Source organism: Myotis yumanensis, unplaced genomic scaffold (assembly GCF_028538775.1).
Source record: "Myotis yumanensis isolate MYYU_CA2020_CCGP unplaced genomic scaffold, mMyoYum1.0.hap1 SCAF_7, whole genome shotgun sequence".
Lineage (NCBI taxonomy): Eukaryota > Metazoa > Chordata > Mammalia > Chiroptera > Vespertilionidae > Myotis > Myotis yumanensis.
The window spans coordinates 34,900,708-34,925,772 of NW_027223758.1; the positions used below are offsets into that span (position 1 = coordinate 34,900,708).

Genomic DNA, 25,065 nt, shown 5'->3' on the forward strand with positions numbered 1-25,065 from the left:
CAAGTCAGGGGGCGGGGTTTAATGGATGCTGATCTTTGGGCCGGGCTTCTGCGTGCGTGGGTCAGGCGGGCGGGAGCGCGCGTTGGGGGCGTGCCCAGGGGGCGGGGGCGGAGCCAACGGGGGGGCGGGGCGGCGCGCGGCCTAACGGCGGCGGTAGTTGCGGTTGAAGCGGCGACGCTGGGGTTGGCGAGCTTGGCGGCCACAGGTCCCGCGGCGGCGTCTGTGAAGGACCCTGGCCGCGGGCGGAGGCGGGAGGCTCGCGACGGAGGCCCTTGGCGATGGTGGGCGTCCCTGGAGCGGCCGCCTTCCAGCGTAAGTGGAACGGAAAGGCGGGCGGCTGAAGGGGGGCGTGTGAGAGGCCTGTGGTTCCAACGGGCGCGAGCTCCGAGAGGCCCCTGGCGCGAGGCCGGGGTGGGGAAACTGAGGCCCGGAGCCGGGCGGCGGATCCAAGGTCATGCGGCGGGCAGGCCCTTCCTGGGCTCCCGGGGGCCGCCTGGGCACTTCCAGCGCCATCCGGAGGGCTCGGGGCTCACGGTGAGAGCGAAACTGTGTGGACCGCGGCCTCGAAGCCCCAGGCGGGGCCGGCGTCCCTGGGACTTGCCCACGGACAGGGATTGTTTTGTTCTCCCAGCACTGCGGCCGCTAAGTCCGGCTCCTGGGGGGATGTGACACGCTCCTGATTTCGAGGGGCGCGGGGCCTGTGGTGGAGGACTCGAGGATGGTTCTTCTGAGAAGCCTGTGGAGTGCAGGCTCAGGGGTCGGACTGCCGGGGTTCACATCCCGGCGCCCCCACTTACAGTTACAGGCTGCGACCTTGGCTCTCGACGAGCCTCGCTTCTCCCATCTGTAAAATGGGGGTGAGAAGATCGTCTCCATACCCCATCCGACCCCGGTGGTTGGGTTTTGTGAAGCCAGCAGAGCGCTTGACACAGACTTGGGCACCTAACGCCAGCGTGAACACTGCCATGGTGATGGCTAATCAACCTCATCCTGGGTGAACCTTACTCCAGAAAGCCCGGAATTGGGCTGTGGTTGTAGATTTAAGATTTTATTTTGTTTTTGTTTAGTCCTGTTTTACAATCCAGTTGGTTTTCTTACTTCCATTCCAGCATTTATCTAGTGTTCCTCCGGGAATTGTGAGATCCATGGGTGAGGGGTGGGGTCTCTTAATAAAATAAAATTTTAATCGTTTCTCGCCAACATTTTTTTTTTTTTGAGCAGCAGGCATTTTGCATTCCATTCATTTACTATTTATTAAATAACCTATTAAGTAAAAAGTACCATTCTTGGCCCTGAGAATATAGCAGCAAACTAGATAGATCAAACTCGGACTTTGAATTTACTAGTAGTTGGGGGTGGGAGCGCGACAAGTCCATTTTGCATGCTTTCTCTTATTTAATCCTGGTGACTTATTTATGAGTTAAGTACTTGAAAATGCCCATTTTGCAGAGGATGAAACTGAGGAACAGAAGAATCCCTACAATCTTATGTAGCCTCAAAGCCCATCTTCTTCAACACCTAAATAGGAGGCTTTACACAGCCTCTCTCTCTTTTGTGTGATACCCATTAAATGCTGGATTGAAGAAATGCAAAGTAGTTGCCCCCAGCTGATGCCTCTTCATAGTCAAGTCTGCGGTTGGAGCTTTTGATAGTTTAATTCCTTCCTCTTGGAGCTTATAACTAAGGAAAGGCAGACAGAGGTGACCTTTAGGTCTGACAAAGGTGCACCATCTCTGTAGTTGACAGAACCTTTAATCTGAACTTAAATTTTTTATGTCCAAATCTCTTTCATGCAGTTTTCAGTTTAAAATATGCCCCAAAGTACAATTTTGGATTCTATTATGTAACTAATGAGGACATAATATTTATTTATTTTAAAAAAATTTTTTTGGTGTTTCTAAGGCAATTCTATATTCCTAGGCAGTGTGCTTAGTATATATTTTTCTTTTAATCTGGAAGCATATAGTAAGTTACATTAAAATATTGAGAGGATTTTTTTTCAATGAGATTCTCATGATACAGTTAGATTCAGCATTGACCATCTGCTAAGCACCAGGCCCTGTGGTGTTGTAGGGCTTCAAAGGTGAATGAAAGAGCAGACTCTTGCCTCTAGAAGCTTACCTATAGTCTAAACATTTGGCTAATGTTTTTAACTGAAGTACTGGGCAGAGAGAATGTAGGAGCTCAGAGTCCCTAGGGGAAGTAATCTAGAGCAGTGGCCTCAAATGTTTTTAGTGTTCTCTCAGTAAATAGGGTTGAGTATTACACACACATTATGTGAATGCTTGTTTTAAATTACAATTATGGTGTTGACTGTACTCTGTATTATGTATATTTTTTTATCCTCATCTGAGGATATGTTTTGTTGTTTGTTTTTTAATTTTTATATATTTTTTATTGGTTTTAGAGAGAGAGGGAGGAAGAGGGAGAGAGATAGGAACATCAGTGTTTGAGAAAGAAACATCAATCAGCTGCCTCCTGCAGACTCCCTACAAGGGATTGAGCCCAAAACCCTGGCATGTGCCCTGACTGGGAATCGAACTGGTGGCTTCTTGGTGCATGAGCCAACCCTAAACCACTGAACAACACAGGCCGGGTGGGAGGATGAAGATATGTTTTATTGATTTTTTTAGAGAGAAGGGAAGAGAGAGAAACATTGATGTGAGAGAGACAGAATTGGTTGACTCCCATTATGTGCCCCAACCAGGATCAAACCCGAAGCCCAGGTATTTATGTGCCTTGATGGGGAATCAAACCTGAGACCTTCTGGTGATGGGGGGATGCTCCAACCAACTGCCCAGGGCTGTATTATGTATACTTTATAATGTGCAAAAATAGACATTTTACAAAAGGCTGAGCTAAAACAAATATGGTTAGAGGTTCCAGTATTGTCCTTACATCCCCCAGGGCAGGGGTCCTCAAACTATGGCCCGCAGGCCACATGCAAATACAAATATTGTATTTGTTCCCGTTTTGTTTTTTTACTTCAAAATAAGTTATGTGCAATGTGCATAGGAATTTGTTCATAGTTTTTTTTTTTAAACTATAGTCCGGCCCTCCAACGGTCTGAGGGACAGTGAACTGGCCTCCTGTTTAAAAAGTTTGAGGGCCAGAACCGGTCTGGCTCAGTGGATAGAGCATCGGCCTGTGGACTCAAGGGTCCCAGGTTCGATTCCGGTCAAGGGCATGTACCTTGGTTGCGGGCACATCCCCAGTGGGGGGCATGCAGGGGGCAGCTAATCGATGTTTCTCTCTCATTGATGTTTCTGGCTCTCTATCCCTCTCCCTTCCTCTCTGTAAAAAATCAATAAAATATATTTAAAAAAGAAAAGAAAAAAAAAAGTTTGAGGACCCCTGCCCCAAGGGGTAAATAATAGCTATGCCCTCTGCAATGGAGACCATTGGTCTTGTAGTGAGACCTTCTCAACCCTGTTTATATTCAATTCTGGAGTTGTGGCTAGGTTGAAATCTTGGGGTCTAATTCTTATTAGCTTTGAGACTTTGAGCACTTTAGTTACTTAACCTTTCTGTGCACTTTATTTTCCTCATCTATAAAATTGAGATGATGAAAATTCTAACCTCATTTGTAGTTTTACTGTGATAATTGATAATATGTATATGTTAATATAATGTATTTTGGTAGTACATGTAAAGTACTTATACTGTGTTTGACACATTATATTTTGGGCGCTGTGAGTGGCTGAGGATTCAAAGCTGCTTTACAGATCTCACAGTCTAGTCCTGGTCAGATAACTCAGTTGGTTAGAGCTGCTGTTGCCAACCTTTCGGACCTCACGGACCACCAGTGGTCTGTGGACCACCAGTCGGCGACAGTTGGGTTAGAGCATCATCCCAAGGGCACATACAAGGAGCAACCAATGAATGCATAAATAAGTGGAACAGAACAACAACCTGGTTGATGTTGCTCAGTGGTTGAACATCAACCTATGAACCTGGAGATATCTGTTAGATTCCGGGCAGGGCACATGCCTGGGGGCACCCCATCGATGATTCTCTCTCATCATTGATGTTTCTACCTCTCTCTCTCTCTCTCTCTCTCTCTCTCTCTCTTTCCCTTTCCCTTCCTCTGAAATCAATAAAAATATATTTTAAAAAATAAGTGGAATAGATTGATGTTTCTCTCTCTCTCTCAAATCAATAAATAAAAATCTAAAAATAAAAAGATTTCACAGTCTAGTGGGGGACCCTGCACAGGTACACATGGATAATAAGTGCTTTAAGTGCTTGAAGCAAAGGCTTTTGGGATTGCAGAGGAGGCATAAACTAATTGTTCCTTGAGGGTCTACATAAGGTTCAGGTAAGGAGGTGACATTTGAACCATCCTTAGGAAGCAGAAGGGCTTTTTCCAGGAGGTGGAAGGGTCGATCTTATTGGTTGAGGGTACAGTGGAAATTTGGAGGCTGATGGGGGCTTGATGAGCAGTACTCCAGATCTGGACCTGCAGGGAACCTGATTGAAATGTCTATAGTTTGTTAGTAGGATAATAGTGAGTTCTGGCTGGAGTTGTGCCTGGCAGGGGCCAGATGGCTAGAAAGCCTGTTCCAGAACTTTTCACAGTACCACAGCTCTTTTCTCTCTGGTGGCACTTACCTCATTGTGCCTTCTTAGTTATCTAAGAATATAACCCCCTAAATGTAAGTTCCTTGAGGGTTCTGATAGTATCTGCATTTTTGTGATTTTTTATTTTGCCTAGCAAGGTAAGGGAAAGTTTATAAGCATGGGGAAAGTCCTATAAATCATTGGACCTTCGAAGAATTCTGAACAATTATGAATGGGATGATAAATAACAATATTTACTAGTTAAAAACATGCTTATAAATATTTTATGGTAGATAGGCCCTGTGCATTACCATTTAAAAGGGGTGAGAGCCCTAGTCGGTTTGGCTCAGTGGATAGAGGTTCAGCCCGAGGACTGAAGGATCTCGGCTTCAGTAGTGGTTAAGGGCACATACCTCGTTTGCAGACTCAATCCCAGGGCCCGGTCGGGTCGGAGCATGTGTGGGAGGCAATCAGTCGAAGTGTCTCACATAGATGTTTCTCTCTCTGATCCCCTTGCTTCCACTCTCTCTAAAAATCAATGGAAAAATATCCTCAGATGAGGATTAAAAAAAAAAAAAAAGGCAAGAAATGTCCTGTTCAGTAACTCTTTCCTTGTCTGGCACTTACCCATTAGAATAAAGAGATGTGAAAGTGCACCAGAAAGACCTCTCAGGTTGAATTAGGTGCCTTCCATTTGCTCTCCTTCCTTTCCCATCCTGTTCTTTGACACGGACTATTACTTCAGTGGGCTTCCTTTCCCTCTGAGGTTGTGGAATTTAATTACCCTGCTTCATTTTTATGGGTTTTGTCTTTGGCTGGCTATGTCCCTTGGTTGAAGATTGCTGTTCCACTAAAGGTGGTTCTTTCCACATGACTCGCTCCTAGGTTTGTTTGGAAAGTTCTATTTCCTTTGTTCCTTGGGCTTAGAGGTGCTCTAGTCCCAGGGTACTAGAACTGTCCCTTGTGATTATCTTGTATCCTGCCTGCCCATACCTTTCTTGTTTATAGTAACCTTATTAAACCCTCCGTGAATTATCCTTAGTGGAGTATGCTATCTTTCCTGGTGGGACCACAACTAATTGAAACCTATACCTTGTTAATAGGATAACTCCTCAAACTTTCACTAAAAGCTTGCTTTTATTCTGCACATACTTTAAAGGTACTTGTTTCAGCCCATCTTATAGCAGACTTAAAGCAACAAATCAAATGGAGAGGAGAGGAGCTATCCCAGATAAGCATACTGACAATGAGAGACAGGGTCTCATTCTCTCCTATGGTCTTTACCTACTGTGCCACATTGATGTGTTTAGTCACCAACTTCCCCTCCCCTTACCATATTATTGGGTAAGAAAAACAACTGGAAAAAAGAAAAAGAAAAAGAAAAACAATGGAGTAAGATTAAAAGTATTATAATCTGTGACTATACAATCAAGACAGGCTAAATTGCAGTTAGTAGCGTGTCAAAAAAGGCAGATATGTACACGACACAAGTGGTTTGGCATAATGGAAAAGGATTTGGAGGGAGACTGGGCTTGAGGCCTAGTTCTCCTGGGAAGTTATTCAACCTTTGAGACTCAGTTGTTTGTTTAAGCTATAGTTGGGGATAATTCCTGTCTGATAATTATAATGACTAATATTAAATGTTTATTTTGGGCCAGATACCATGCCAAGTATTATACTCACTGTGCCTTTTAATTCTTCACTCTTTTAGTTAGGTATAAATCCTTATTTTACAAATTAGGAAATTGATTCAGATGTCATAGAGCTAATAAATAAACAAGCCTAGATTAAAATCTAGATCGTTCTGACTACAGAGCCCGAGCTCTTAACATTAAGGTAGCTCTTATTTAAAATGGTTACCCCTGGCTGGATGCTTTGTCCTATGCACACCAAGAAAAAAAAAAAAAAAGGTGGCCGGTTTGATTCCCAGTCAGGGCACATAATTAGGTTGCAGGTTCAATTCCCAGTCGGGGCCCCTCCCTTCTTCCCTCTTTCTCTAAAAATGAAATGAAATGAAATAATGAAATGAAGAAATGAAATAATGAAATGAAATGAAATAAATGTGTTGGGCCATCAGTAAATGGGAAAATCCAGTCCTCATTCCTATACTGTGTCACTATGAAGTTCCTACATTTTATTTTTGTTGTTCTTTTTTTTTTAAGTTTCTATGTTTTAAAGGTCACTTAAGTTATAAAAATACGGTGTTTATAAGGTGGAGAAAAACAGTGCTTATAGATATCTATACATTACTGCATTACAGAACTTTACTGTCTGTTTTTTCCCTTTTGGGGAAGGATATTCAGAATCTGTTGCCTCATGTCTTATTCATCCCATCCTCACCCCCCACCTCCCACATCTACCCTGTGGTAGAGTTGAGTGAAATGAGCTAAAGTCTTTGAGAGTAATATTGTTACAAAACCTTAATTACTTAATTACCTGCTATCTGCATATTAATTTAGAATTGACATTTTAGTGAGTTCTTGTGTAGAATTGGGCATAAGTTTTACTATTAGGATAAGTTATCCTTTGAGGGTTTTTTAAAAAATTAAAAAAAAAATTTTTTTCTTACATTTATTGGAGTGACATTGGTCATCATGAACATATAGGTTTCAGGTGTGGGTTTCTATGTTACAAGATCTGTATATTCACCTGTACCCACCACCCAAAGTCAAACTTCTATCATCATATATTAGGATCCTCTTCTCCCCACCCCCTTCCCTCTGCCTTTGATGTTGTTTTGAAGGTTTTTGACTGCTTATTTTGAGAATTGAGACTTACTAAATGGAATCATGTTTTAGACACTTGTAATGTTTTTTGGTCTTTGTCTTTTACTTTATTATTATTATTTTAAACGTTTTTATTGATTTCAGAGAGGAAGGAAGAAGGAGAGAGAAAGAGAGAGAGAGAGAGAAACATCAATGATGAGAGAGTATTATTGATTGTCTGCCTCCTACATGTCCCCTACTGGGGATCGAGTCCGGAACCTGGGCATGTGCCCTTTACTGGAATCGAACCTGGGACCCCTCAGTCCGCAGGCCGATGCTCTATCCACTGATCCAAACCAGCTAGAGCTGTCTTTTACTTTAGAATACATTTATGCTGGTTTGAAACTGATTGGCTTTTCTACATAGCAAAGATTCTAAAAATAAGCAGAGACTGACTTTAAGCTTGTTCTTGAGGATTAAGCCTGTTGTGTATGGTATGCAAATCTAGACTTTATGATCAGTTATTGAATGTAATGAATACTTTTAGGCAGGGAGGATCATTTAAATGAATACAATGACTGAATGCAGCACTAGGATAAAGATGAGTTAATACAATAAGCTTATACCTCTTCCAGGATAAGGAAAAAATAGGAGAAAAGAGATGGGGAAGAAAGATTTCTCGCCTGCCAGTTTTATCCTTATTCCTTAGTTTTAGAGTATTGTTTTGAACCTCATATTACAGAAAGCAATTACTCAATTGTAAAGATTTACTTCAAATTCCTGAAAGTTTGAAAGTTAACGAGGGAGAATCTTTCCCCTGGTTATTGTTTAAGCTTTGGTAAGAATACCAAGAGGGGTCTCACTAGCGCTGTACTGACTGGCCCCATATCATATGCAATATGAGCTAGTGTAAGTACATGTGACTGAGCCTGTCTCTGGGTTTTATTATAGTTGGTTAAGTAGCTTTTTGCCTCTGTCTCTGGTTTCTGTCTCTGGCCCATTGAAGGCCTTGAGGCTATCTGGAATTATAGGGGATGGGACACCATAAATTAAACTTGTGAACTGAATCTATTGCAGATATGTCAACTGAATCTGGCTTTTAAGTCCAGTTGAATTCTTTAAAAAAAGTCTTTGCTATGTTTTCTGCCGGGTGCTTTTCACATATGTCATTTCATATAATTCTTAGAACAACCATGGGAGGAAGTTAGTATCTCTGTTTTACAGATGAGGAAATAAAACTCAGAGAATTAAATAAATTGCCCATGGTCACGCAATTAATCAGTAGCAGATGCACTGTTTAAACTTAGTTCAATCTGGTGAGTTCATTCATTATACATTGAGATCTGAGTCCAGAACCCACTATTTTTTAACTCTCTATCACATGGTTCCTTCTTTTTACTAACTAAACGAGATTTTTAGATCTATGTTCAAGAGGATCCCAGAACTCCCTGAAGATACTTGATTTTCCATCTTTGACAACTTTCCCTAACATCTCTTTTTAAAACATGTTTTTATTGATATTTTGAGTGAGAGAGGAAGGGAGAGGGATAGAAAGATAGGAATTTGATGTGAAACATCGATCAGCTGCTACCTCTTCCATGCTCCCTACCGGGGATTGAGCCTGCAACCTGGGCATGTGTCCTGAGGGAATCCAACCAGCAACCACTGAGCCACACCAGCTGGGCTCTAACATCTTATTAAAATATGTCCTATGGCCCTGGCCAATGTGGCTCTGTTGGGCATTGTCCCATGCACCAAAATGTTGATTTGGTCAGGGCACATGCCTAGGTTGCTGGCTTGATCCCAGTAGGGGGCATGCAGGAGGTAGCCAATCAATGGTATGCTCTCACATTGATGTTTCTCTCTCTCTCCCCCTCTCCCTCTCTAACAATTAATAACAAAATCTTTAAAAAGCCCTGTCCAGCTTCATTCAGTGGTCAGAGCGTGGCGCTCAGACTGAAGGGTCACAGGTTTGATTTCCTGTCAGATGCACATACCTCAGTTGCAAGTTTGATCCCTGGCCGGTCAGGGCACATGCAGGAGGCAACCAATCTATGTGTCTCCCTCACATAGATAAACATCTATCTCGTCCCCTCCCCCCTCCCCCTCTCCTCTCCCTTTCCCTCCCCCTCTCCCTTCATCTTCCCCCTCCCCCTCCCCTCTCCCTTCCCCTCCCCCTCCCTCTTCCCCCTTCCCTCTCCCTCCCTTCCACTCTGTCTGAAAATCAATGGAAATACAGTAATATCCTTGGTGAGGACTAAAAAAAAAAATCTTTAAAAAAAAGTCCTGCCCTAGCTAGTTTGGCTGAGTGTCGGCCTTCCGACTAAAGCAGCGGTTCTCAACCTGTGGGTCGCAACCCCTTTGGGGGTCAAACGACCCTTTCACAGGGGTCGCCTAAGACCATCGGAAAACACATATATAATTACATATTGTTTTTGTGATTAATCACTATGCTTTAATTATGTTCAATTTGTAACAATGAAAATACATCCTGCATATCAGATATTTACATTACGATTCATAGCAATAGCAAAACTACACTTATGAAGTAGCAACGAAAATAATTTTATGGTTGGGGGTCACCACAACGTGAGGAACTGTATTAAAGGGTCGCGGCATTAGGAAGGTTGAGAACCACTGGACTAAAGGGACTGGAGGGTCTCTGGTAGTTGCAGGCTTGATCCTGTGAGGCGGGAGGCAACCAATCATGTGTCTCACATCTATCTCTCTGTCTCTGCCCCTCCCTTCCACTCTCTCTAAAAATCAATGGAGAAAGTGCCCTCGGGTGAGGATTAACAACAACAAAAAGTCTAGGAATGGGGATGTGATTTATAGGTCTTGGTCTTGTTCAGGGGTATCCTGAATTGGTCTTAGAGATGAATTAAAAAAAAAAAAAAGGTAGAAACTCTTCAGAGCCTTTACTAATGCATCCTGTATTTACTGATCTTAGCAGGGAAGCAGATAGATGATGGCAATAAACATCGAAAGCCTAGGAAATGTCCATGCTAATTTTGCTTGGCCTTGTGAGGAACTGTCAAATATGGATCATCAAGTATAGTATATGGACTATGCAGTGAACCTTTCACTTTGTGGCTCTTCAAATTTGATTCTACCCCTCTATTTTGTATTGCTTTAATTAAATGCAGAAATCAAAGTAAAAGTTAGACTAACCCAGGGCTAGCTATCTTTTTGTCTGAATTTATAGCTTTGGAGTTGGCAAGATTTTTCAATTAAATTAGCTGATGGTGACAAATATGTAATCTGACTTCTCCAGCAGCTCAAGTGAAATGTTAATACCAGGCATTGCATAGCTCCCTTGACACATTACTTTGACCTTTTCCTCTCTTACAAATGTTTCCCTTATTCTTTTGTTAACTTAGCCATCTCCATGCAGACATCCTGCCTGCTTTTAATTTTTTGGAGCCACATGCGAAGTCTTTCCAACAGCACAGATGTATTTTTTACCTTATATCCCTAGAGCTACACTAATCATGCCATTTCCTCTAATTTACATAGTAGTTTTTAGCTAGTTTACTGTCCCCTTACACTACCTTTTCCTCCCAACCCTCTCAATAGAAGCTAAAATACTACAGACATTTTCCTCCACCAAAAATATGCCAGGTTTTTTTGTTTTGTTGACCTTAATATTAAGAAGGTGGTTGTCTTTCATTTTGTTTTCCTCTGGAGAAGTGGAGCCAAGAGGAGGATGCAGGCAGAAAGCAAGTCCTCTTTATGACTGAGATTAAAGGTAGACATGGTTTAGGAGAGGGAAGTTCTGAGTGGTAATGGAGAAGTAGGGGAAGAGGCAACTATTCCTCTGGCATTCATTCTTCTCCAGCAGTCCAGAGCTGCTTAGAGCTCAGCAGCTCTAGTTCTCATAAGCTCTTCTTTAATCTTCCCTTGGTGGGTTGGTCTGGCCAAGTGGTTTAAACTATACTCTTATCTCTTCTTAAATATATTGCCAATACCATAAGCTGCTTTAGGAAAACAAATATATGCTAGGATTGTGATCTGCAGTATAAAAAATAACTTTTTATACTCCTTTTTCTTTAAACTTTGTATTGACATTTCAAACTTAAGAAAAAGTTGCAAGAGTAGTGTTAAAATTCTTGTATGCCATTCTCTTTGAGTTCCCAAATGTCAACATTTTACTATATTTTATATATTCTTCTTAAAAATTTTTATTGATTGATGAGAGAGAGAGAGAGAGAGAGAGCGGGAAAGAGGGGGAGGGAGAAAGAGAAACATTGATTTGTTGTTTCATTGGTTGATTCTTGTATGTACCATGGCCGGGGATCAAACCCACAACCTTGGCTTATCAGGAGTATCCAACTGAGCTACCTGGCCAGGGTTTTATATTCTTTTTCTCTTTATATAAGTACTAGAGGCCCGGGGCATGAAAATCATGCACAAGTATGGTCCCTAGGCCTGGCTTGCGATCAGGGCCATCTTCCCCCACTGCCAGCAGCCGGCCCTGCCCCCCACCCCCGATTCCCTGTTCACCATCGGGCTATCGGAGCCTGCTGGCCAGGAGTAGAGACCAAGAGGTTGGCCGTTCTGCCTGCTCACCAGCCCCACCCCACCACGGGTTGCCCTCTGTGTGTGGGGCGACTGGCGGGGTGGGGACCTTGGCCTGGTGTTGCCCGCATCCCCCGCCACCCACCTCCAGTTCCTTGTTCGCCATCGGGCAATCGGAGCCTGCAAGCCGGGGGGAGGGACCAAGAGATCGGCCATTCTGTCCGCTCACCGGCCCCACCCCCACCGCCACCACCCTCGGTTCCCCATTTGCCAGTGGGCAATGGGAGCCTGCCAGCCAGGGGAAGGGACCCAAGAGGTGGTCAATGCACCTCATAGTGACTGGTCAAGCAGTCGCTCTGGTCGTTCCGCCTTTAGGGTCAATATGCATATTACCCTTTTATTATATAGGATATTATTTTTTTTAAATATTGTTGAGTAAGTTACAGATGTGCTACCTCTTTAAATAACATAGTGTTTATTTCTAATAAACTAGAACATTCTCTTATGTACTTAAAATATACTTATCAAAATTAGGAAATATAGCTTTGATACAATATTTCTAATATCCAAACCTTACTCAAGTTTAGCCATTTGTTCCAATAATTGTTTTATAGGAAAATATTTTTTTCTTGTCTAGTGGCCAGTCCAGGAACACATTGTATTTAATTGTCCTATCTCTAGTCTCCTTCACTTTGGGAGAATATAGTTCAGTATTATCTTTCATAACCTTCACTTTTTTGAATGGTATAGGTCAGTGGTCGGCAAACTGCGGCCCCTTGAGTGTGGCTCTTCCACAAAATACCACGTGCGGGCGAGCACGTACAGTGTGATTGAAACTTCGTGGCCACACTCAAGGGGCCAAAGAGCTGCATGTGGCTCGCAAGCCGCAGTTTGCCAACCACTGGTATAGGTCATTTATTTTGTAGAATGCCCCTCAATTTGAATTTGTCTTTTTTTTTTTTGAAAAAAATTTTTTGAATTTGTCTTATTTATGAGTAGATTCACATTATACATTTTGGAAGGAATATCACAAAGTGATGTATTGTTCTCAGTGCTTCATATCAGGAGGCCCATGGTGTCCATTTGTTCAGTACTGATGATGTTAATGTTGATCACTTGTTTAATGCAGCTATTTTCAGTTGGTGTGCCCCAAGAGGCACATTGGTGTGCTGCAAGAATTTTTAAAACATACAGTACCTGACTGTTTAGCCAGAGGCACTCACCTCTTTCCCATAGATCAGCAGTTCTCAACCTGTGGGTTGCGACCCCTTTGGCAGTCGAACGACTCTTTCACAGGGTCACCTAAGACCATCCTGCATATCAGATATTTACATTACAATTCATAACAGTAACAACATTACAGTTATGAAGTAGCAACGAAAATAATTTTATGGTTGAGTCACAACATGAGGAACTGTATTTAAAGGGCCAGAAGGTTGAGAACCACTGCCATAGATTGTCAAATGGAAAAATGACAACAGCCAACACAACAATAGCCATCCAGTGCGAATGAATCAAAATTATACCTATTTTTTGGTGTGCTGCAAAATTTGAGTAATTAGTTTATATGTGCCATGAGATGAAAAAGGTTGAAAAAGAGCTGGTTTAAGGTGATGTCTGCCAGATTTCTCCATTATAGGGTTATTATTTTTAACTTTTTAATTAGTAAAAATTTTGTGGGGGGATGCTGAGCCCATATAAATATCTTGTTTCCCTCCAATTTTTATCCACTAATTTTAGCATATATTAATGATATTTTCATGAGTTAATTATTATGATAGTCATAGTATGATTTTCTGTTTTTGTCATTTCTTACAAATCATTCTGCAGAGCATTTGATTAACTTTATTTATATGCAGGGTGGGGCAAAAGTAGGTTTACAGTTGTGAGTACATGAAACATTCTTGTATTATTTACTAGAGGCCTGGTGCATGGATTCATGCACATGAAAAGGAAATTAATTAGAAGGTGGCCAGCAGGGCGAGACTGGGCTGGACACGCCCTGGAGCCAATCTTCCGTGGTCCCTCCCCAGCCGGCCGCACCTGGGGTGGCATCGGGTTTCGAAGGGCATCTGCAGAGTGAGCGGGGTCTCTCTGGAAGGTGGGGTCCTTTGGCCTGGCCTGCAGGGATCAGGCTGAAACTGGCAGTCTGACATCCCCCTAGGGGTCCTGGAGTGCAAGAGGGCACTCCACAAAGTTGCTGTTGCTCTACAGCTCCTGTGTTGAGCGTTGGCCCCCTGGTGGTCAGTGCACGTCATACCTACCAGACGGTTGGCCGGTCGCTTAGCCTTTTATATATATAGACTAGGGGCCCGGTGCACAAAAATTTGTGCACTGGGGAGGGGGTTTCCTCAGCCCAGCTTGCCCCCTATCACATACTGGGAGCCCTAGGGGATGTCCTACTACCTGCTCCCTGCTCCCCTTGGGGAGCGGGCCTAAGCCACAGTCTGGCCTCCCTTTGTGGAAGGCGACCGGGCTGATCAGGGGAAGGCAACAGCCCCATCACCCCGCTGCTGCAGCCACTGCCAGTCACCGCAGCCACCAAGGTGTTTTCATCAACACGGACTCCAGTCCCTTTACCATGAAAAAATGACAACTTTCTTTAGGCATTTTCAAGAAGTGTCTTTCATAGGATATGACATTTCTTTCTTTCTTTATCCTCACCTGGGGATATGTTTCCATTGATTTTTAGAGAATGTGGAAGAGAAAGGGAAAGACAGAGAGAAACATCAAAGTGAGAGGAACACTTTGATTGGTTGCCTCCTGCATGAGCCCTGACCTGGGCCGGAGCCAGGGAGGAACGTGCAACCTAGGTACATGCCCTTGGTCAGAACTGAACCCAGAATCTGCGTTGGGCAGGCCGAGGCATTATCCACTGAGCCAAACTGGCTAGGACAGGATATGACATTTCTTAACCCTCCAGCAGCAGACCTTCATTTTTTTCTCCAGGAGTGTGGTAAAAAAAACCCTAGATCACTTTTTGGACTCTCATTACCCAAGTTACTAAGAATATTACCAGTGGCATACAGGGAGCTTAACCAATCGGCAGTCAGAAAAGGTGTTTCCTCTGTAGTTCACACCAATTGCTGGTTTGGCCCCTGCCCAGGCCTAACGCCTCTGGCGAGTCATTAGCCCTGGGCCAGGGCACCCTCAGCTCCAAGCCACCGTGGCCATCAAGGATCGCTGGCTGGCTGCGCCCGGGTTCGGGCCGCCACCACCATCAAGGATCACTGGCTGGCTCCTCCCCGGCCCAGGCCTAAAGCCTCTGGCCCAGGCATTAGGCCTGGGCCGGGGCACCCCCAGGTCCCCGCCACCGCAGCCATCAACGATCCCTGGCTGGCTCCTCCCTGACACAGGCCTAAAGCCTCAGGCCGAGGTTTTAGGCCTGGGCATCTCGCCGCCTCCGAAGATCGCTGCTGGCTGGCTCCTCCCCGGCCCAAGCCTAAAGCCGGCTGCCATCTTGGCTGACAGTTAATTTGCATAAGGATATGCTGATTAGCCAATGGGAAGGGTAGCGGTCGTTCGCCAATTACCATGTTTCTCTTTTATTAGTGTAGACTAGAGGCCCGGTGCACAAAAATTTGTGCACTCGGGGGGGAAGGGGGGTCCCTCAGCCCGGCCTGTGCCCTCTCGAAGTCTGGGACCCCTCGGGAGATAACGACCTGCTGGCTTAGGCCTGCTCCCGGGTGGCAGAGGGCAGGCCCAATCCCTAGGTGCAGCCCCTGGTCGGGCTCAGAGCAGGGCTGATTGGGGAGTTGGGGCACCACCCCCTGTCATGCACAGAGCAGGGCGGATTGGGAGGTTGTGATGCCACCCTCAGTCACGCTCAGGGTAGGGCCGATTAGGGGGTTGGGGCACCGCCCCCTGTCACACTTAAGGCAGGGTCGATGGGGAGGTTGTGGTGCCACCCCCTGTCACGCACAGAGCAGGGCCAATCAGGAGGTTGGGGCGCTGCCCCCTGTCACTCACAGAGCAGGGCCAATCAGGGGGTTGGGGCACTGCCCCCCCCCTCGCCCCCCCCCGTCACGCACAGAGCAGGGCCCATCAGGGGGTTGGGGAACTCCCCCCTGTCACGCACAGAGCAGGGCCCATCAGGGGGTTGGGGAGCTCCTCCCTGTCACGCACAGAGTAGGGCCAATAGGGGAGTTGGGGCACCGCCCTCTATCACACACAGAGCAGGGCGGATCAGGGGGTTTGGGCGCCACCACTGTCACACTCAGGGAAGGGCCGATGGGGAGGTTATGGCTCTACACTGTCACACACAGAGCAGGGCCCGTGGAGGGGGGCGGGGAGGTTGGGCGCCGCACCCTGTCACACACAGAGCAGGGCCGATCAGGAGGTTGGGGCTCCACCCCCTGTCACACACAGAGCCGCAGGGCGATCAGGGGGTTTGGGCGCTGCCCCCTGTCATGTTGAACTGGTGCCAGGAGGCCTCACTGCTCCGCTGATCCCGGTGCTGGGAGGCATATTACCCTTTTACTATATAGAATAGAGGCCTGGTGCATGGGTAGGGGCTGGCTGGTTTGCCCTGAAGGGTGTCCTGGATCAGGGTGGGGGTCCCCACTGGGGTGCCTGGCCAGCCTGGATGAGGGGCTGAGGGCTGTTTGCATCTGGTCACACACCCTTCAGGGTGGGGGTCCCCACTGGGGTGCCTGGCCAGCCTGGATGAGGGGCTGAGGGCTGTTTGCATCTGGTCACACACCCTTCAGGGTGGGGGTCCCCACTGGGGTGCCTGGCCAGTCTGGGTGAGGGGCTGAGGGCTGCTTTCAGGCTGGCGGTTTTGACTGCTTTCAGGCTGGCGGGAAGCTCCCAACCACTCCTTTTTTTCTTTTTTTTTTTTTCTTCTGGGCCAGCTTTAGCTCTGGCTCTAGCTCTGAGGCTTCCACTGCTGGTTTGTTTGCCGTTCTATAATCGAAACAATGTATAACTTCAGCTCTGAGATCCCAGCTGGCTATATTTGTTAGAATGTTTCAAACTGCCAGCTCAGAGGCCGGGAAGTCAGGCGGGGAACGTTGCAGTCTGCAGTCACTGGAGCAAGGAAGCCTCCCTGCTCGCTTCAGTGCCTGGCTGCCGGCCGCCATCTTGGCTGACAGTTAATTTGCATAAGGATACGCTGATTAGCCAATCAGAAGGGTAGCGGTCGTACGCCAATTACCATGTTTCTCTTTTATTAGTGTAGATTGTATTTTTCATATGAACAACTGTTGTGAGTACACGAAACCTGTTTTTGTATTATTATTTATTGTATTTTTCATATGAACAACTGTACTTTTGCCTCACCCCTGTATGTTTTTAAAACTTAAGCAATACAGGTAAAGTGAAAATCCCCTGCCTAGTCTAAATGAAATCATTCCTTTAACAACTGTATTGTGCTGCTGTTAGATGCAGAGACTGTGCTAAGTGCCTTGGGGCTGGTAAGGTGGGTAAGCTTTAGTCCTAGTTCTCAAAGGTGTTCCAATTTATCTTTCCTTCTGTGTCCTAACACTTTGTCAGTTGCTCTTCTAATGAAAGCCTTGACAACTGGGTTTAATTAATGCTTTGGGGGCCAGTTGTATTGGGAAGCAGAGATTCCTTCAATCCATGAGGCAGAGGATTTCTTAGGAAGGAGCTAGGATGCCAAACATGACTCAGAGCCCCTGAGCACCTACCTGCAGCTGTGGGCATCAACACTTTGCTTGCTGTGAGTTTTCTTAAGGTCTCTAAATAGTACATGCTGATTTAGTGGCTGTTGAAGTCTGAGGAATGATGGGGTAAATGAGGAGAGTTTCCATAAAAACCATAATTATTAAATAGTGATTCGAAATCCTAAAATCAATTCCTGATCATCTTTATGTGAATGGCCCTTTTTTTTTTTGCAGTATTATTTTAATTCATTTGCCATATCAGCCTCTTAGCTTTCTTTACTATGGTAGTTGAGTTCAATAAATCATTTATGTGAGGGGCCTAATATTTGTATTCTCCTGGAAAGACAGGCAGCTGATTATACTAGAACAGCCGTGGGCAAACTACGGCCCGCGGGCCAGATCCGGCCCGTTTGAAATGAATAAAACTAAAAAAAAAAGACCGTACCCTTTTATGTAATGATGTTTACTTTGAATTTATATTAGTTCACACAAACACTCCATCCATGCTTTTGTTCCGGCCCTCCGGTCCAGTTTAAGAACCCATTGTGGCCCTTGAGTCAAAAAGTTTGCCCACCCCTGTACTAGAAGGTAGACTATAAGAAATTATCATTACAGTGACTCAATATAATTGATTTTCTAAGATACTCTTGACTTCAAATACTCATTTACTTTTACAAATATTTTTTGAGCCCTTAGTCCCAGATGCTGAGGGAAATAAAGAGAGTCTAAGGCCCTGGAGAAGTTTAGATGTAGTCCAGTAGTGGAGAGAGACAGATTGATTGAATTTCAGTACTAAATGGTAAGCAGTGATAATAGCATGGTAAGAACCACTCAAGATAGCCATTTGACCTAATTTGTGGGCATGCATGTGTGGCTGTGCTTCAAAAAAGACTTTTTAGAGAAATGATACCTGTCTTGATCCAAATCTGTTTCTTCCTTTCAACAAATTTTTAAAAATTAATTTTTGGACTGACAATGGATTTACATAATTCAACATTTAAAAGGTAAAATAACAGGTTCCCTCACCTCTGTGCTCCAGTCACTCTTCCCCTCCTTGGAGGCAACTAGCATTATCAGTTTCTTCTGTGTCCTCTTTTCAGATATATTCCTGTAGGCCATATAATATCATACATAAAAACTTCCTCATTTTACATTGTACTAGTATATCACTGTATGGTTGCACAGTATTTTTTTCTATAGTCCACTGCTGATGGACATTTTCATGCCAATTTTGGCTGTTACAATGTTGCATAATTTTGTAAAAATGTGTTACTTCATAAAACTGTAGAATAAATTCCTAGAAGTAAAAGCACTGAGGCAAAGAGTACTATCATGTAATTTTGATAGATTTTGCCAAAATACTCTCGAGATGGTATCAGTTTTTGTACTTCTACCAGCAAAGCATGTAAGGCAAGTTGGAGAATGGGGGAAGTTAAGACTGGACCAGGTTTGCAGGGGACTAAAAGTATTATGTTATTGGAGTATAAGGTTCTAGGTAAGGAATGGCAGGAGCTGAGACTAGAGGAGCAGGCAGGGGCCAGGTTTTTGTTTTTTGTTTTTTTAATTGATTTTTTACAGAAAAGAAGGGAGAGAGATAGAGAGTTAGAAACATCGATGAGAGAGAAACATCCATCAGCTGCCTCCTGCACATCCCCCACTGGAGATGTGCCCGCAACCAAGATACATGCCCTTGACCGGAATCGAATCTGGGACCTTTCAGTCCGCAGGCCAATGCTCTATCCACTGAGCCAAACCAGTCAGGGTAGGGGCCAGGTTTTTATGCTGGATTTTATTCCTTAACTAATGAGAGCAAAAGAAAGAATGAGGGAATAACATATTTAAGATTATATACTAAGTAGAGCACTTGATGACCCATGAAGATGGATTTGAAGGAGCAAGACTGGAAGCAGTAAAATAATTAGATTAATGTAGTAGTCTTGTCAGACCATGAGTCTCAATTTTGGGTTTGGAAACTATCCCTTGTGACTAAAAGGGATACAGTGTGCTAAGGAAGATAGAGATAAATTTAAGAGAAAGAGCATATCTCATTGAAATTAGTAAGAAAGGCTTCATTGAATAATCAGTTGCATTTTGATGGATGGTTAGATCTCACATTGGTGCTTATGCAGAAATGGGATAAAGGAAATAATTTTTGGGTTCTGATATGATAATGGAATAAACTAGAGTGGGCAAACTTTTTCTATGAAGGGTAAATATTTTAGGCTTTTAGGAATGCATATAGTCTATCATGTATTCTCTTTTGTTTTTTCCCCTTCAACCCTTCAAAAATGTAAAAACTGCCCTTACTGGTTTGGCTCAGTGGACAGAGCATTGGCCTGCGGACTGAAGGGTCCCAGGTTCGATTCCGGTCAAGGGCCTTGGTTTCGGGCACATCCCTAGTAGGAGGTGTGCAAGAGGCAGCTGATAGATGTTTCTCTCTCATCGATGTTTCTAACTCTCTATCCCTCTCCCTTCCACTCTGTAAAAAATCAATAAAATATATATTTTTTTAAATGTAAAAACTGTTAACCACAGTTCTTAATTGAAACAGGCATTTAACTGGGTTTGCATCCGGGGAGTAAGTGGTGAGGTGGGGATGGCGTTAGTTGCTGACTCTTGGAATAAGCCAAGGCATCCAGACTGGAAGGGGCAGGATATATTTAGTGAGTAAAACAGTACAGTAGTCCCTCTTAGTTCAAGGTTTGGTGTTTTGTGATTTTAATTTCTCACGGGCAACTGTTGTCTAAATATATTAAATGGAAAATTCCAAAAATTATCAATTCATTAGTTTTACATTTCATGCCATTCTGGGTAGTGTGAAATCTTCCACTGTCCTGCTCGGTCCACCCATTGTGAATCATCCTTTTGTCTAGCATATCCATGTTGTATACACTACCTGCCCTTTAGTCACTTAATAGCCCTCTAAGTTATCAGATTAGCTGTTGAGGTATCTCAGTACTTGTTTTTTTTTTTGTTTGTTTGTTTTTTTGTAGCAAACCGCATGGCAATTTTACTTATTTATTTTTTTAAAATTAAATCTTTATTGTTCAGATTATTACAGTTGTTCCTCTTTTTTCCCCCCATAGCTCTCGTAAACCCAGTTCCCACCCCACCCTCTGCCCTTACCCCTCCCACTGTCCTCATCCATAGGTGTACAATTTTTGTCCAGTCTCTTCCTGCACCCCCACACCCCTTTCCCCCCAAGAATTGTCAGTCCACTCCCTTTCTATGCCCCTGGTTCTATTATATTCACCAGTTTACTCTGTTCATCAGATTTTTTATTCACTTGATTTTTAGATTCACTTGTTGATAGATATGTATTTGCTGTTCATAATTTTTATCTTTACCCTTTTCTTCATCCTCTTCTTAAAGAATACCTTTCAGCATTTCATATAATACTGGTTTGGTGGTGATGAACTCCTTTAGCTTTTTCTTATCTGTGAAGCTCTTTATCTGACCTTCAATTCTGAATGATAGCTTTGCTGGATAAAGTAATCTTGGTTGTAGGTTCTTGGTATTCATCACTTTGAATATTTCTTGCCACTCCCTTCTGGCCTGCAAAGTTTCTGTTGAGAAATCAGCTGACAGTCGTATGGGTACTCCCTTGTAGGTAACTGACTGTCTTTCTCTTGCTGCTTTTAAGATTCTCTCTTTGTCTTTTGCTCTTGGCATTTTAATGATGATGTGTCTTGGTGTGGTCCTCTTTGGATTCCTCTTGTTTTGGGGTTCTCTGTGCATCCTGGACTTGTAAGTCTATTTCTTTCACCAGGTAGGGGAAGTTTTCTGTCATTATTTCTTCAAATAGGTTTTCAATATCTTGCTCTCTCTCTCCTCCTGGCACCCCTATAATTCGGATGTTGGTACGCTTGAAGTTGTCCCAGAGGCTCCTTACACTATCTTCATATTTTTGGATTCTTTTTTCTTTTTGCTTTTCTGGTTGGGTGTTTTTTGCTTCTTCGTATTTCAAATCTTTGACTTGATTCTTGGGATCCTCTTGTCTGCTGTTGGATCTCTGTATAATATCCTTTATTTCAGTCAGTGTATGCTTAATTTCTAGTTGGTCTTTTTTCATATCCTCCAGGGTCTCACTAAATTTATCGGCGGTTTCTAGAAAATTCTTGAAAAACCTTATAACCATGGTTTTGAGCTCTATATCCACTAGTTTGCTTTCCTCCATTTCTGTCATTTGTGACCTCTTTCTTTATCTCCACATTTTTTAAAATTAAATCTTTATTGTTCAGATTATTACAGTTGTTCCGCTTTTTCCCTCCATAGCTCCCCTCCACCCAGTTCCCCCCCACACTCCACCTTCACCGCGCCCCCCCCCACTGTCCTCATCCATAGGTGCACGATTTTTGTTCAGTCTCTTCCCGCATCCCCCACACCCCTTTTCCCCCGCAAGAATAGTCAGTCCACTCCCATTCTATGCCCCTGATTCTATTATAATCACCAGTTTATTCTGTTCATCAGATTATTTATTCACTTGATTTTTAGATTCACTTGTTGATAGATGTGTATTTGTTGTTCATAATTTGTATCTTTACCTTTTTCTTCTTCATCCTCTTCTTAAAGGATACCTTTCAGCATTTCATATAATACTGGTTTAGTGGTGATGAATTCCTTTAGCTTTTCCTTATCTGTGAAGCTCTTTATCTGACCTTCAATTCTGAATGATAGCTTTGCTGGATAAAGTAATCTTGGTTGTAGGTTCTTGGTATTCATCACTTTGAATATTTCTTGCCACTCCCTTCTGGCCTGCAAAGTTTCTGTTGAGAAATCAGCTGACAGTCGTATGGGTACTCCCTTGTAGGTAACTGACTGTCTTTCTCTTGCTGCTTTTAAGATTCTCTCTTTGTCTTTTGCTCTTGGCATTTTAATGATGATGTGTCTTGGTGTGGTCCTCTTTGGATTCCTCTTGTTTTGGGGTTCTCTGTGCATCCTGGACTTGTAAGTCTATTTCTTTCACCAGGTAGGGGAAGTTTTCTGTCATTATTTCTTCAAATAGGTTTTCAATATCTTGCTCTCTTTCTTCTTCTGGCACCCCTATAATTCAGATGTTGGTACGCTTGAAGCTGTCCCAGAGGCTCCTTACACTATCTTCGTATTTTTGGATTCTTTTTTCATTTTGCTTTCCCGGTTGGGTGTTTTTTGCTTCTTCGTATTTCAAATCTTTGACTTGATTCTTGCGATCCTCTAGTCTGCTGTTGGAACTCTGCATAATATCCTTTATTTCAGTCAGTGTATGCTTAATTTCTAGTTGGTCCTTTATCACAACATCGAGGGTCTCACTAGATTTCATGAGGGTCTCACTACATTTATTGGCGGTTTCTAGAAAGTTCTTGAAAAACCTTAAAAGTGTGGTTTTGAACTCTATATCCAGTAGTTTGCTTTCCTCCATTTCTGTCTTTTGTGTCCTGTTTCTTTGTCTCCGCATTTTTTTATGCTTCCCTGTGTCGATAGAGTGCCTTTCTGTGCTAGGTGTCCTATAGGGCCCAGTGGCTCACCCTCCCCAATTACCTGAGGTGGACACTCTTTGTGCACCCCTTTGTGGGCTTTGTGCACAGTCTTGTTGTAGTTAAGCCTTGATTGTTGTAGGTATCACTGGGAGGAATTGACCTCCAGGCCAATTGGCTGTGAGAGTCAGCTGTGTCTGCAGTGGGAGAACTTCTGTGCTGAAGACACCCTTATGAGGCAAGACTTGCTTCAGTGAGGCTTTGGTGCTCACTGAGTCTGCCCCCTGAGTGTGTCCCTTATGGATCTGAGGAGTTGTAATTGGATGGTCCCACTCTGACCACTGGGTACACTGGCTCTTGATCTAAGGAGGTGCTAATTTAGCCTCTTCCTGAGGCTAACCAGCAGGAGCTACGAAGAGATCTGCAGATTCCCCTTCCTTGTTTGGGGTTTGGAGGTGCCCAGATGAGGCCCAGCTGTGAAGCAATGCAAGCTGCTGTGGGGCCTTGGGCCTTCTCTTGGAATTTCTGGGTCTGTCTGGCCCAACTGCAGTCTGTTAGGTAATTTTCAGATTGCAAAGGGCCAGGGCATTCATATGCAAAAGCCTCTGCCCCAGCTTGGGTGGGGCGGGGTCTCAGGGAATCAACAGGGAGGAGCAAGCAGCTATGGCTGATCCTCAGCCCTGCCCTGAGAGGCCCTGCGTCTCAGTGTCCCGATAATCGCTGCAAGCACCTCTGAGAGAAAGCCACCCTCGAGTTCAGAGTTCTGCCCACTGCCAGATAGTCCAGTTTCTCCCCGTATGAGTCTGGATCCCCAAAGACTTCCCGGAACTGGAGTTCAGAGCAGTTGGGGGCTTGTGACTCCCTCCCGATTCAAAAAGACAGCCACGTCCTCAGTTGCCAGCCCTTGTCACATCCACCTCCGTACCTCTGCACTTTACTTCCGCAGCTCCTCTGATTCTCAGTGTGCTTTTCTCTTTCCTTCTAGTTGTAGAATTTCCACTCAGCCAGCCTTCCTGTAGTTCTGGATGATGTCCGTTTTGTCTTTTAGTTGTGTTTTTGAAGTTGTTGTGGGAGGCAGTGATTTCCAGTGTTTACCTATGCCGCCATCTTGGTTTCTCCCCGGTATCTCAGTACTTGCGTTCAATAACCCTTATAGTGGCCGAATGCTAGGCCACAATGCCTAGACCACAATGCCTATGTCATTTACCTCACTTCATCTTATCTTGTAGGCATTGTATTATCTCACATCATCATAACAACTCAGCCTACCAGATGAGTTCAGTACAATAAAATACTTTAAAAAGAGAGACCACATTCATATAACTCTTATTGCAAGATATTATTTCAGTTGTTCTATTATATGGTTAGTTATTATTAATCTCTTACTGTGCCTAATATATAAATTAAACTTTATCATAGGTATGTAGGTATAGGAAAAAACATAGTATACATATGGTTTAGTACTATCCACGGTTTCAGGAATCCATGGGGGGAGCTGTCTTGGAATGGATCACTCTCAGATAAGACAGGGGGTTGGGGGGGAATCCCTCTTGCTGTCTTGGAATGGATTCGTAAAGGCAGAGCTGTGGGAAACTTTGAATGTTAGGCTAAAGAATTTATCCTTATGGTTAGATGCATTGTGGAGTCACCTATTGACACCAATGGTGACATTTTGCCTGGTACTGTAAACTTAACTGTATTACAAGCTATAAAAAGCCTGGCTGGCAAAATTGCCTTGTTTAGACATTTGTATTACATATGGTGCTGCTGATGTGATGAATTGCCCTTGGCATGAAATGCTGAAGTCTAATCCACTCCCTGGGGCTATGATTATGTTAGTGAGTGACTTAACTCAGAATCAAGGAAGTAGAAGAATATTATAACTCAAAATTTCAGAAATTCTAGTTATTGCTAACCTTCCTCACAAAATTTTTTTCCCCCTTGAAGTTTTGAAGAAGCGTAAGTGAATTGTACAGCAATTTAACTGATTGTTTCATTAAACAGATCCCCTAACTCAGTGGTCGGCAAACTGCGGCCCCTTGAGTGTGGCTCTTCCACAAAATACCACGTGCGGGTGTGCACGTACAGTGCGATTGAAACTTCGTGGCCACACTCAAGGGGCCAAAGCCGCAGTTTGCCGACCACTGCCCTAACTATATAATCTCTTAGTAAGCTTTCCATTGTCTTAAGCCTCTGGTTGTAGGC

The 25,065-nt window shown here is 43.9% G+C and overlaps 1 protein-coding gene across 3 annotated transcripts in view; it reads left to right on the forward strand.

The window, feature by feature from the left end:
* Window positions 1-182: 182 nt before the first annotated feature.
* CBFA2T2 (CBFA2/RUNX1 partner transcriptional co-repressor 2) overlaps window positions 183-25,065 on the forward strand; it is a 150,627-nt gene continuing 125,744 nt past the window's right edge. For all 3 annotated transcript variants that reach the window (XM_070420152.1, XM_070420153.1, XM_070420154.1), the window contains exon 1: window positions 183-312. In XM_070420152.1, the coding sequence (XP_070276253.1) occupies window positions 279-312 (34 nt within the window). In that variant the 5' untranslated portion in view covers window positions 183-278. The remainder of the gene's footprint in view (window positions 313-25,065) is intronic.